Source organism: Phacochoerus africanus, chromosome 9 (assembly GCF_016906955.1).
Source record: "Phacochoerus africanus isolate WHEZ1 chromosome 9, ROS_Pafr_v1, whole genome shotgun sequence".
Classification (NCBI taxonomy): Eukaryota; Metazoa; Chordata; class Mammalia; order Artiodactyla; family Suidae; genus Phacochoerus; species Phacochoerus africanus.
Window position 1 is genome coordinate 69,724,502 of NC_062552.1, and position 12,846 is coordinate 69,737,347.

General features: G+C 34.8%; 1 protein-coding gene across 4 annotated transcripts in view; it reads left to right on the forward strand.

Annotated features, from left to right (window-relative positions):
* STRN3 (striatin 3) overlaps window positions 1-12,846 on the forward strand; it is a 105,895-nt gene that overhangs the window by 70,482 nt on the left and 22,567 nt on the right. For 2 of the 4 annotated variants that reach the window (XM_047797138.1, XM_047797139.1), the window contains one exon: window positions 10,917-11,057. The exons of the other annotated variants lie outside the window; for them this stretch is intronic. In XM_047797138.1, the coding sequence (XP_047653094.1) occupies window positions 10,917-11,057 (141 nt within the window). The remainder of the gene's footprint in view (window positions 1-10,916; window positions 11,058-12,846) is intronic. 4 annotated transcript variants of the gene reach the window in all.

The window sequence follows — 12,846 nt, forward strand, 5'->3', positions numbered from 1 at the left end:
AGATTACTTATTTTATGTATGCTGTTCATAAACTTTACTTATCCACTGAAGATTTCTTTAGAAAATGTTAGGTAATGTGGCTTTTGATTTAAAATATAAGCACCCCATTTTTTTTTTTGATAGAATATATTTAAATCTATACAGGCATACATTTTTTTTGTCTTTTTTTTTTAAGGGCCGCACCCACGCATATGGAGGGTCCCAGGCTAGGGGTCAAATCAGCTATAGCCGCCAGCCTACGCCACAGCAACGCGGGATCCTAGCTGAGTCTGTGACCTACACCACAGCTCACAGCAATCCTGGATACCCAAACCACTGAGCTTGGCCAGGGATTGAACCCACATCCTCAAGGATACTAGTTGGATTCCTTTCCACTGCACCACAGTGGGAACTCCCAGGCAACATCTTTATTGCATTTCACAGATACTGTGTTTTTTGTTTTTTAAATAAATTGAAGGTGGCAACCCTGCCTTTTTTAGCAATAAAGAATTCTTTTATTTTTTATTGAAGTATAGTTGACGTACAATTTTGTGCCAATTTCTGCTCTACAACAAAGTGATTCAGTTATATATATATAGATATATATGTATGTATGTATTCCTTTAATAATATTTTCCATCATGGTCCATCCTAAGAGACTGGATGTAGTTCCCTGTGCTATACAGTAGGATCTCACTGCTTATCCATTCTTAATGTAATAGTTTGTACCCACTAACCCCAAACTCCCAGTCCATCCCAGTCCTTCCCTCCCTACCCCCTTGGCAACCACCAAGTCTGTTCTCCATGGCTGTGAATCTGTTTCTGTTTTGAAGATAGGTTTGTATATGCCCTATTTTAGATTCCACACGTAAATGATACTGCATTTGTTTTTCTCTTTCTGACTTACTTCACTTAGTATGAGAATCTCTAGCTGCATCCAAGTTGCTACAGATGGCATTATTCCACTCTTTTTATGGCTGTGTAGTATTCCATTGTGTATGTGTATGACACTTCTTAATCCACTAATCTGTTGATTGACATTTAGATTGTATCCATGGCTTGGCTATTGTGAATAGTGCTGCAATGAACATAGAGGTGCATGTATCTTTTCTTTTAATGGCCACCCCCATAGCATATTGAAATTCCTGGGCCAGGGATTGAATCCAAGCCATAGTAGGAGTAATGCCAGATGCTGTAACACACTGTGCCAGGCCAGGGATTGAATTCACACCTCTGCAGTGACCCAGGCTGCAGCAGTAAGATTCATAACCCACTGTGTCACAGCAGGAACTCTCCGTGTATCTTTTAGAATTATAGTTCTGTCTTTACATATACCCCGGGGTGGATTGCTAAATCATCTGGTAGTTCTATTTTTAGTGTTCTGAGGAACCTCCATACTGTTTTCCATAGTGGTTGTACCAATTTTCATTCCCACCAGCAGTGTAGAAGGGTTCCCTTTTCTCCATACCCTCTCCAGCGTTTGTAAGTAGACTTATTACTGATGACCTTTCTGACCGGTAGAAGGTACCTCACTGTAATTTTGATTTTCATTTCTCTAATAATTAGTGATGTTGAGCATCTTTTCATGTGCCTACTGTCCATCCATATGTTTTCTTTGGAGAAATGTCTCTTTAGGTCTTCTGCCCATTTCTTGAAAAGGTTGTTTCTTTTTTGTTGTTGAGTTGTATGAATTGTTTGTATGTTTTGTAGATAAAGCCCTTGTTGGTTGCATCATTTGCAACACTTTCCTCCCATTCTTTAGGTTCTCTTTTAATTTTTTTTTCCCTGAATTGTCTCCACCTTTTTTTTTTTTTCTTTCTTTCTTTAAGGTACACTTGTTAAGTTTAATTAGGTCCCATTGGTTTTATTTTTGTTTTTGTTTCTATTGCCTTGGGAGACTGACCTAAGAAAAACTTTGTACAGTTGATGTCAGAGAATGTTTTGCCTATTTTCTCTTCTAGGAGTTTGATGGTATCATGTCTTATGTTGAAGTCTTTAAGCCATTTCGAGTTTATTTTTGTGCATGGTATGAGGGTATGTTCTAGTTATATTGATTTACATGAAGCTGTCCACTTTTGCCAGCACCCCTTGCTGAAGAGACCATCTTTTCCCCATTTAATATTCTTGCCTCTTTTGTCAGCGATTAATTGATCATAAGTGTCTGGGTTTATTTTGGGGTTCTCTATTCTGTTCCATGGTTTCCATAGTAATACCACTCTACTTTGATTACCGTAGCTTTGTAATATTGTCTAAAGTCTGGTAGAGTTATGCCTCCTGCTTTGTTTTTTTTCCTCAGGGTTGCTTTGGTAATCCTTGGTCTTTTGTGGTTCTATATAAATTTTGCTTTTTTTTTTTCTTTTTCCTTTCTTTCTTTTTGGGGCCACATCTGCAGTATATGAAGGTTCCCAGGCTAGGGGTCAAATCAGAGCTACAGCTGTCAGCCACAGCAATACCAGATCCTTCACCTACTGAGCGAGGCCAGGGATCGAACCCACAACCTCATGGTTCCTAGTCAGATTCATTTCTGCTGTGCCACAGTGGGAACTCCATCTATATAAATTTTGGATTAATTGTTCTAGTTCTGTGAAAAATGTCATAGGTAATTTGATAGGGATCATATTAAATCTGTAGATTGTTTTGGATATTATGGCTATTTTAATAATATTAAATAGTTCTTTTAATCCAGGATTATGGGATATCTTTCCATTTCTTTGAATCCTCTTTAATTTCCTTCATTAGTGTTTTATAGTTCTCTGTGTGCAAGTCTTTCACCTTCTTGGTCAGGTTTATTCCTAGGCATTTAATTTTGGTGGGTGCAATTTTAAAAGGTACTGTTTTTTAATATTCCTTTTCTAATGATTCATTGTTAATATATAGAAATGCGTATGATTTCTGAATGCAAATCTTGTATCCTGCTACTTTGCTGAATTCATTGATTAGTTTGAACAGTTTTTTGTGTGGCGTCCTTAGGGTTTCTTTATATAGTATCACGTCATCTGCATAGAGTGACAATTTTACCTCTTCTCATCCAATTTGGATACCTTTTATTTGTCTGATTGTTGTGGCTAGGACTTCTAATAATGTTGAATAAAAGTGGTGAGTGTGAGCATCCTTGTCTTCTTCTACATTTTAGCAGGAAGGCTTTTACCTTTTCACATAGGATATCATATTGGCTGCGGGTTTGTCATAAATGGCGTTTTTTGGGGTTTTTTTGCCATTTTGCTTTTTTAGGGCACAGCATGTGGAGGTTCCCAGGCTAGGGGTTGAATCGGAGCTGCAGCTGCCAGCCACAGCCAGTCACGCCAGATCTGAGCCACATCTGCAGCCTACACCACAGCTAATGGCAACATCAGATCCTTAACCCACTGAGCAAGACCAGGGATCAAACCCTCATCCTCATGGATACTAGTCGGATTTGTTTCTGCTGCACCATCATGGGAATTCTATAAATTGCTTTTATTATGTTGAAATATGTTCCCTCTGTACCCACTTTGGTACGCTTTTATCATGAATGGATGTTGGATTTTGTCAAATGTATCTGCATCTGTTGAAATGATCACGTGTTTTTTTTTTTTTTAACTTTTGTTAATGTGGTTTATTACATTAATTTTTGAACCATCTGATGAATCCCACTTAGTCACAGTATATGATCTTTATATGTTGTTGGGTTTGTTTTGCTGAAATTTTGTTGAGAATTTTTACATCTATGTTTATCAAAGATACTGACCTATAATTTTCTTTTTTGGTAGTGTCTTTGTCTGATTTTAGTATTAAGGTGATGGTGGCTTCATAGAATGTCTTTGGGAGTATTCCTTCTTCAGTTTTTTGGAAAAGTTTAAGAACCATTGGTATAAATTCTATATGTGGTAGAATTTGCCTGTGAAGGCATGTGGTCCTGGACTTTTGTTTGTAGGGAGGTGTCTTTTTGTTGTTTGTTTTTTGTTTTTTGTTTTTGTTTTTGTTTTTCCACATTTCAATTTCATTTCTAGTGCTCAGTCTATTCAAATTATCTGTTTCTTCTTGACTCTGTTTTGGTGGGCTGTATGTTTCTAGAAATTTGTCTGTTTCTTCTAGTTGTCAAATTTGTTGACATATAATTGTTCATGGTATTCTTTTATGGTTTTTTGTATTTTTGCAATATCAGTTGAGATTTCTCCTTTTTCATTTCTTTGTTTATTTGGGTTTTCTTTCCTTGATGAGTCTGGTGAGAGGTTTGTCAGTTTTGTTTACCCTTTCAAAGAACAGCTCTTGGTTTTATTGATTTTTTTTCAATCTTTATTTATTTCCTCTCTGATCTTCATGATTTCCTTCTGCTTCCTTTAGGTTTTGTTGCAATAAAGTATTTTTAAATTAAAGTGTTAACTTTATTTTTTTCTTTCTGGCTGTACCCAAAGCATGTGAAAGTTCCTAGGCCAAGGATTGAATCTTTGCCAAAGCAGTAGCCACAGAGGAGCAAGAGTATTTCCTTTTTTTTTTTTTTAAGGCATAGTGCTACTGCACACTTAATATAGTATAGTGTAAACATAACTTATATATGCATTGGGAAACCTAAAAATTCATATGACTCGCTTTATTGTGATACTTGCCTTATTGCAGTGGTCTGGAACTGAATCCTCAATATTGCTGCGGTATGCCTGTACCTTTTTGAGGTTTAGAAAGAAGATGTAAGTCAGCTTACAGGGTTTTTTGGAGTTCTTTTGTGATGCAACAGGTTAAGGATCTGGCATTGTCGCTGCAGTGGCTGGGGTCACTGCTTTAGCATGGGTTTAGTCCCTGGCCCAGGACCTTCCACATGCCATGGGAGTGGCCAAATAAAAAACTTAAGGTGTTTTTAGTTGTAAGTTTTACGTTTTTCTAAAAATGTTTTTTATTGAAAAAAACATATCTGTTAAGAACTATTAGAAATAGATGAACTGAAACTAAAATCCCCATAAAATCATAATTAATTTTCTTTAATAGTCATAGTATGCACAGTTTTGTTACTTGTCTACTTAGCTAACAATTCACAGAAAATATCATTTTATGTCAATAAATATTCCTCTGTATAATGTTTTCTTTTTTTGTCTTTTTTAGGGTCGCGCCCACAGCATATGGAGATTCCCAAGCTAGGGGTCAAATTGAAGGTATAGCCTACATCTCAGCCACAATGCCAGATCTAAGCTGCGTCTGTGACCTACACCACAGCTCATGGCAATGCCGGATTTTTAACCCACTGAGTGAGGCCAGGGATCGAACCTGTGTCCTCATGGATACTAGTCAGATTCGTTTCTGCTGAGTCATGACAAGAACTCTTTTTTTTTTTTTTTTTTTTTTTTTTTAACCAAGCTACCCTGTTGCTGTACAGAGTATTAGAAAATGTAACATGTGAAATGGGTGAAAGGGAACTACTATGATTAAGTCAGGAACTGGGGACCTCAGCCATTTGGCATCTATCCTTCCAGCTTCTTCTAAATATCTTTATACATAAATCTCCTTTTATTTTAATAAGAATATCATTATATTGTCTTCAATGCATTTTTTTCTTAATTTTCAGAGCCATCTAACAAAATAATAATTTTAGTGGTTACGTAGTATAGCATCTTATGGATTTTAGCCTAGCTTCCATTAGTTAATCCTTTAGGTTGTTTCTCATCTTTAGTATTTTTAAAAAATTTTTATTATAGTTGATTTACAAGGTTCTGTCAATTTTTGCTATACAGAAAGTGACCGAGTTATACATATATATACACACACACATTCTTTTTCTCATGTTATCTTCTGTCATGTTCCATCACAAGTGATTGAATATAATTTCCTGTGTTATACAGCAGGACCTCATTACTTATCCTTGTTTTTAGTATTTTTAAACGTAGTACTTTTAAGTTGACCCATATATGTAGATATAAAAATCAGGTTTCTAACAGTGTTTCAGGTAAGATAATTAGGAAATAATAAATTGTTTCTTTTTATACTTCCTTTCTGAATTAGATGAACTTTCTACTCTTGAATATAGAATTCCAAATGAAAGTGTTGGCTAGATCCTTGCCATGGAAATTTTTTTTTTAATTTTTAATTGATAATAGAATTTAGGTCTTCATCTAGGTAGTACATCAAAGTGATGCTAAGATACAGTTTTACATGAAAAGATAATTCATGTATTTTCTTATCATTATCTATCTTTTTTTGGTTTTTCTTATATTTTCTTCTGTATAAAGATGTAGCTTTATAAAAGTTAGAATAATTCATAAACCATGGGTTTTTTTCCCTTTATTCTAAAGTGTGAATGGGAGTTCCTGTTGTGGCTCAGTGGTTAGCGAATCCAACTAGGAACCATCAGGTTGTGGGTTCTGTCCCTGACCTCACTCAGTGGGTTAAGGATCCAGCATTGCCGTGAATTGTGGTGTAGGTCACAGACTTGGCTCAGATCCCATGTTTCTGTAGCGTAGGCCTGTGGCTACAGCTCCAGTTGGACCCCTGGCCTGGGAACCTCCATATGCCATGAGTCTGGCCCTAGAAAAATACAAAAAGACCAAAAAATAAAAATAAAGTGTGAATGGATCACAGGTGTTGGATCCCAGCATTAAGTTTCTACAGACTTTTTTTTCTAGCTTCTCAGAGGGAAGAAAATTATTTGCTAACTTTACCATATGGAATCAGCAAATGTAATCCAACTTAAATGCCCTTTTCCTTTTATTCTCTTTTTTTTTCTTTTTTTTTTTTAAGGGCTGCACCTGTGGTGTATGAAAGTTCCCAGGCCAGGGATAGAATTTGAGCCACAGGTGTGACCTTCACCACAACCGAGGCAACCCTTGATCTTTTAAACTACTGTACCAGGCCAGGGATCGAACCTGTGCCTCTGCAGCAACCTAGGCTGCTGCAGTCAGATTCTTAACCTACTGTGCAACAGTGGGAACTCCCACCCCTTTTTTTCCTAATGGGGAAAAAAAGATCGTGAGAATGCCAGCTTTTCAACTTCGTAAATACTCACCCATGATTTGACTCTTAAATGGAAAGCTTTTTGAAATCAAGAGCCAGGAAGCTAATGTTATCTGTATTTCAGCTTCTTTACACCATTCTACCTTTCTTTTTTCGTACCTTAAGGTGAAAGAAAATGACTTCAGAGTGACAGTTTTGGAATTCTTTTGTAGAATGGTAGGTTAAGGTTAATCCATTGTTGTCACTGTAGCATCTCTAGTCACTGCTGTGTTGCGGGTTTGATCCCTGGCCCAGGAGCTTCCACATGCCGAGGGTGCTTCCAAAAAAAGTGACAGCCTTCTCTTGAACTATAGCTACAATTATTTATTTCGTGCTAAATAAGTGAGGTATACTTAAAGAGATGTACTTTTTCTATTATTTCTAAAAGTACAGCCCTAAAAAGCAAAAAAGGGCAGTTATTATGTAAAAGCTTTAATTACAGTGATAATCAGAAAATAGGACAGATCTAGCAAACATGACATAACTAAATCCTTATTTTAAAATAAATTTAATAAATATATCTTTCCCAAATTGCATACTAACCATTTGGTTTCACTTCAGAATATAGGTTGATTTAACAAAGGGAGGCACATCTGAGAGGGGGAAAACACTTAGATTAGGTACTATTTTACTTATAATAGTAGAGTATATAGAAGGATAAGTTTCGTGTCATGAGTGTACATGTTTGTGAGTAAGGATGAATTTCAAACACTAACACAATTGTCAGTCCATAGTTTGGCTCATAAATGGCACAGTGTTTGTCATTTTCCTGTAATCTATTTAGAGGATTGTGCATTTTTATTGATTTGGAGGTTGTGGTTAAGAGGTGGGAGGGTTGTTTTATAATTCATAGTAGTAAAAGAAAAGTTTTTCTTCCCTGTTAAAATTAGAAAGAGTATTCTATAGATTCAAGCAATAATTGGGAATCAGTTTTTGTTTAAAGCTTAATGAGTCTTCAATTATGCCCTTGATTATTTTTTATATTATGTATAATATTGTTACACTAATGCCGTTATAATATTCTCGTTATTGATAATCAGACTTCAAATTTTTTATTTGAAGTGGCATTTTTTACATTTATTGTGTTTAGAATATTGGATAGATTTAGACAATGATGGCTTATTAAATGTATAGTTAGTTTAAAGATGTTTTACAAAGTTCAGTTCTTGATAAGACTGTTAGATCTGTTTAAGAAATCTGCTTTAGAAGTTGTGGCGCAATGGAAATGAATCCAACTAGTTTCTATGAAGATGTGGGTTCGATCCCTGGCCTTGCTCAGGGGATTGGGGATCCTGCGTTGCCATGAGCTATGGTGTACGTTGCAAATGAGGCTTGGATCCTGCATTGCTGTGGCTATGGCAGAGGCCAGTGACTACAGCTCTAATTCTGCTCCTATCCTGGGAGCTTCCTCCATATGCTGCAGGTCTGGCCCTGAAAAGCAGAAAAAAAGAAAAAGAAAGAAAGAAATCTGCTTTAATCTTTTTAGTAGTTTTGAGAAACTAGAAATTAAAGCAGCAACATTCCATCTTTTCCTAAACTTGCCACTGTGTCACACAGAAGCTAATGTTTGTCTGTAGTGTGCAAATCAAAAAAAGTAATAATAATTTATAATTTGGGAGCCTCAGTTTGAACATTAGCTTTGATGTTGTCTACTACTTTCCTTTTACTTATTTCTCAGTTCATGTGTTCCCCTTTAAATATAACCTGACATTATTGGTAATGATAAAACTTTTTCTTATCTTTATTATATTTAGGTATCATATGATGAAATTATAAGGTAGTATCTAATAAAGTCTAATTTTATGGTATACATAAGTATAATAAGAATGAGCAGAGAAAGGAAATTCTCTGGTGGCCTCATGGTTAGAGCTTTGACATCACAGCTATGGCACAGGTTTGATCCCTAGCCTGAGAATTTTCTCATGCCACAGGTGCAGCCCAAACAAAAAGAGCAGAGAAGAGCAACAAAAGTTTCGCAGAGGAGATGGAAGTGGTTTGGAGGAATGGGTAGAATTGTGATAGACTGAAGTGCACATTAGAGGATAGCAATTTATATGTCTGTGTCAGAAGTTTTCTCACCTTTCTGAAGAATAGGTAAGGACAGATAAGACAAAATATAGTAGAAGGAATCTTGGTGAATATTGGTCTTATAGAGAAACTGCTTTGATTTGAAAATTATGGAGATTGGTATGGTGGAGCCCTAAAAGATGAGATTGGACCCTAAAAAGCAAAAAAAAAAAAAAAAAAAGATGAAAAGATGAGCTTGGATAGGGAAAAAATAGGATCAAATGGAGCATGTGCAGGGTACAAGATTTGGGTAGTCTTAATTCAGAGAGTGTTGTGCTACTTACGGTTTTAGAGTAAGGGGTGATAAGATAAATGGGTAATTTTGGAAAACTAATCTAGTGGTAGAATTCAAATTTGAAGACAAATGGAGCCGGAAGATGGGAAAACCAATTAGGAATCTTCTCCAATAATTCATAACAGTGACAGTTTTGACTAGAATAAAATCAATAGAGAAAAGGATTAATCTGAAGAATACTTTTAAAAGAGAATTCTTTTAAAAAGGTTTCCTCTCTCCCATTTTTAAGTTGAAGAGGAATTAAGATGTCATAGGATTTTAAGAACAAATCAGATCAATCCTGGTGGTATTCATAAGTGGGAATGCTATAAAGGAGAGCTATTTTGTGAGAAAGGATAATGTTTATTTTCTTTCATGTTGCATTTCACTGATGGTTTGACATTGACTTGGCAGTTTTTCATTTATTAAAGAATTTGTTTATAGTCACTTCAATGTCAGGGGGAAAATCCTCAGAGAATGCGTTTCTCCATTATAATTGTTTTAGAAAATTCAGACTACTTGACATGTTGCATCCAGAAGTGGAGTGCTTAAGCATTTCCAAGAAGTTAGGGATTACTATGAAATAGAGTTAGTAAATGTGTAAGGTCCCACCTATTTCCGTATAGTCTTACAATCTTGCTACTTGGTATTCTGTTAGGGATGCACAGATGAGTGATAGTCTCTATAGAATTTCTAATATTCTAATAGCCATAGTGAAGTTTAGTCATTACATAGTCTAGTCCATTAATATAGACATTAGTAAATATGGTCATAATGTGTGGCCTTGGATTTGCCTGTTTTAATTGTTTTTACTTTACATAGACTTCAAAGCATTTTCTTTTGTCTTTTCACCTTCTTAAAACTGTCTTCTTTCGAAACACACAAGAGAAATGATTCTCCTGTCACTTCTGAAGTTCATAGTTGAAACAAGATCCTGTCACTTCTGAAATTCATAGTTAAAACAAGAGATCCCACAGTACTGTGGATGCTACAGAGTTGGGCATATTTTGGCCTAAATTAATCTAGGTAACAGCAGAAATTCTCCCAGTAATTATGGCCTGTGACAGTGTTGACTTTTCATACTACAGTGAGAAACTGAGCGAGCTCATGGGTAAATCAGTTTTTAAATTTGTAAAAAATGAAAAAAGCATGTTGAGGGGAATTGAGTGATTTGTTCATGACAGAGTTGTATGAATGTGGCAGGAAAATATCCACATAAACACCAGGGAAAGTTAATTGTTTGTTGCACCCTCATAAAAATCATTTGTGCTTGTTTGTTAACTTTTTAAAAATAATTAAGTTGGGAAAACTCATTTTAGTCTTTACACTGTTAAATGTTAAACACCAAAGTTTTTTGTTTGAATGGTACCTTCTGTATCTTTGAGCTTACAGAACTTTGAGTGACAGATGACTCTATTATATATATCTCCACAAAAATAGTCAATATCTTAAATATTTAAATCTTTTCAATATTTTTTGGGGGGATGGTATGGAAAATTGAAGACATCTTTGATTTTCTGAGATTTTTACAACTGAAACTTCTTAAAAATGGCCTCTTTTGTTAGTAGATTGCTTTTAAAGGCTGCTAGCAAGTCAAGCGGTAGCCGTTAAATGAATCTCTACTGCTGACATTAATTTACAGGGGTCAACAGGACAAAACTCTACGACATGATAGCTGATCTGGGAGATGATGAGCTGCCCCACATCCCTTCAGGAATCATAAATCAGTCTAGGTCAGCCTCTACTAGAATGACTGATCATGAAGGTGCAAGAGCAGAGGAAGGTACAGAATTTAGCTACTGTGTTTATTTACATTGCAGAAGACATTAATTCCAAATCACATCTCCTTAAATATTGTAAATTTGCTGCTGTTTTAAAATGCTGAAAATCAGCTTTTATGATCTTCAGAGAAGGTGTTGGGCAAGCTCTTGGTGTAATTGTCTTAGGGATTTTGAAATTTTTGGCTTATATGTCTTTATAATTTTCTTGTTTTGATATTAGGTGGAGTTATTTCTATTACAGGTCATTTCAGAGTACCTTTCTGAACTGGGACTTTAGTTTACATATGTAGTAGCAGGAAAATAGTTTAAGAAGACTTGGCTACATATGGAAAAAAACTATTTAGTCATTTTGTCATATTGCTAAATTTTAACAACTAATAATAACTGTCACTTATAAGGAGACAGCTAAGTACCAGACATTGTGCTTAGAACTTTATATATTATTTCTGAAAATACATGTAACAATTGCCTAATCTAATATTTTAGAATAAGGCAACATATAATTCTTAAACTTGGTACTAGTATATACTACTCGTTAGTGAATTTTCTAAAATTTGCCTAAACTAGAAATGTGCAGAAAATGAAAGTACTACTTAGCTGAAGATATGTAGATATACTTGAATAGTATATAATTCTAGGTCTAGATAATTAAAATTCTAAGTAATGAGACTGAATTGTTACCAAAAGTTTATTTTGATATATAATACAAATGTAAAAGATAATTCATTAATAATTTGGCATATAATTTGCATTTGCATTTCATTGATATTACTACTTTTGCTTTGGGTAATTTGATGTCCTGTCAGAACTCTTTGAATACACCTTATATGCTCTTCTAAGAGTTCTCTACTTGCATATTTTTCCTTAAAGTTAAATAATTTTGCTTTTTTTTTCTTTTGCCCTTGCCACTTACTATAATCCTCTAGGTTTGAGGAAGGATAAAGAAAATCGCTAAAATAATAAAACCAAAACAAAACATATTAAAGCATGAAAAGCAACAGGAAAAGTAAAATAGTCTGTTGGTTTTTCCCAGACCTCTTTTCCACTGTTAAGCTATTTTCCTATTTTACTTAAGGAAGTATTTTCTAAAATGAATATACCAACCTGATTATTTTTCATTTCATGCATTTAGTAATGGCTAAGCTTTTTAAAGCTTTTGCTCTACTTTACCAAATAATACATAGAAAAGTTGCTAAAATTTTTTATAGTTAACACTGTACATTTAAACTGCAGATTTTGCAGCCCAATTCAAAGCCATATTATCAGGGATTACAGATAAGTTTAAATGCTTCAAAGCAGGGACTTCTGGAAACAGCCAGACAAGACTTGTGGTACATTTAGAACCTGTATGTATGTTTATGTGTAATTGTGCTTTTTAAACAAAAAAAATTAAGTCAGTGATCTATTAATAGTGGAGGAGGAAGGAAAGCATATGCATTATCACACTTTTCAAAGGCTAAATCTTAATAATTTGTTACTAAAAAAAGATTTAATTTCAACTTTGATTAGTGCTAAGAAGAGAACATTAGCATTCATAATCTCTTATTTTTAGTGGTCACCTCCAACTTTATGCATTCCTGTTGAAGGCCTTTGTCATAGTGCATTTTATAAAGAAAAAAACTTATGTTCTCAAGGAGAGAAACTTAGGCATTACAACCTTTCAGACTTTTTAGTAAAGATTTAAGATATACAGTGTTGCCACTAATATGAGTAGAATCCGTTTTTAAGCTGTGTTCTTTCTTTAGATTTGATAAAATTGAAGGAGAAAGGAAGAATTTGATATATGAGCTA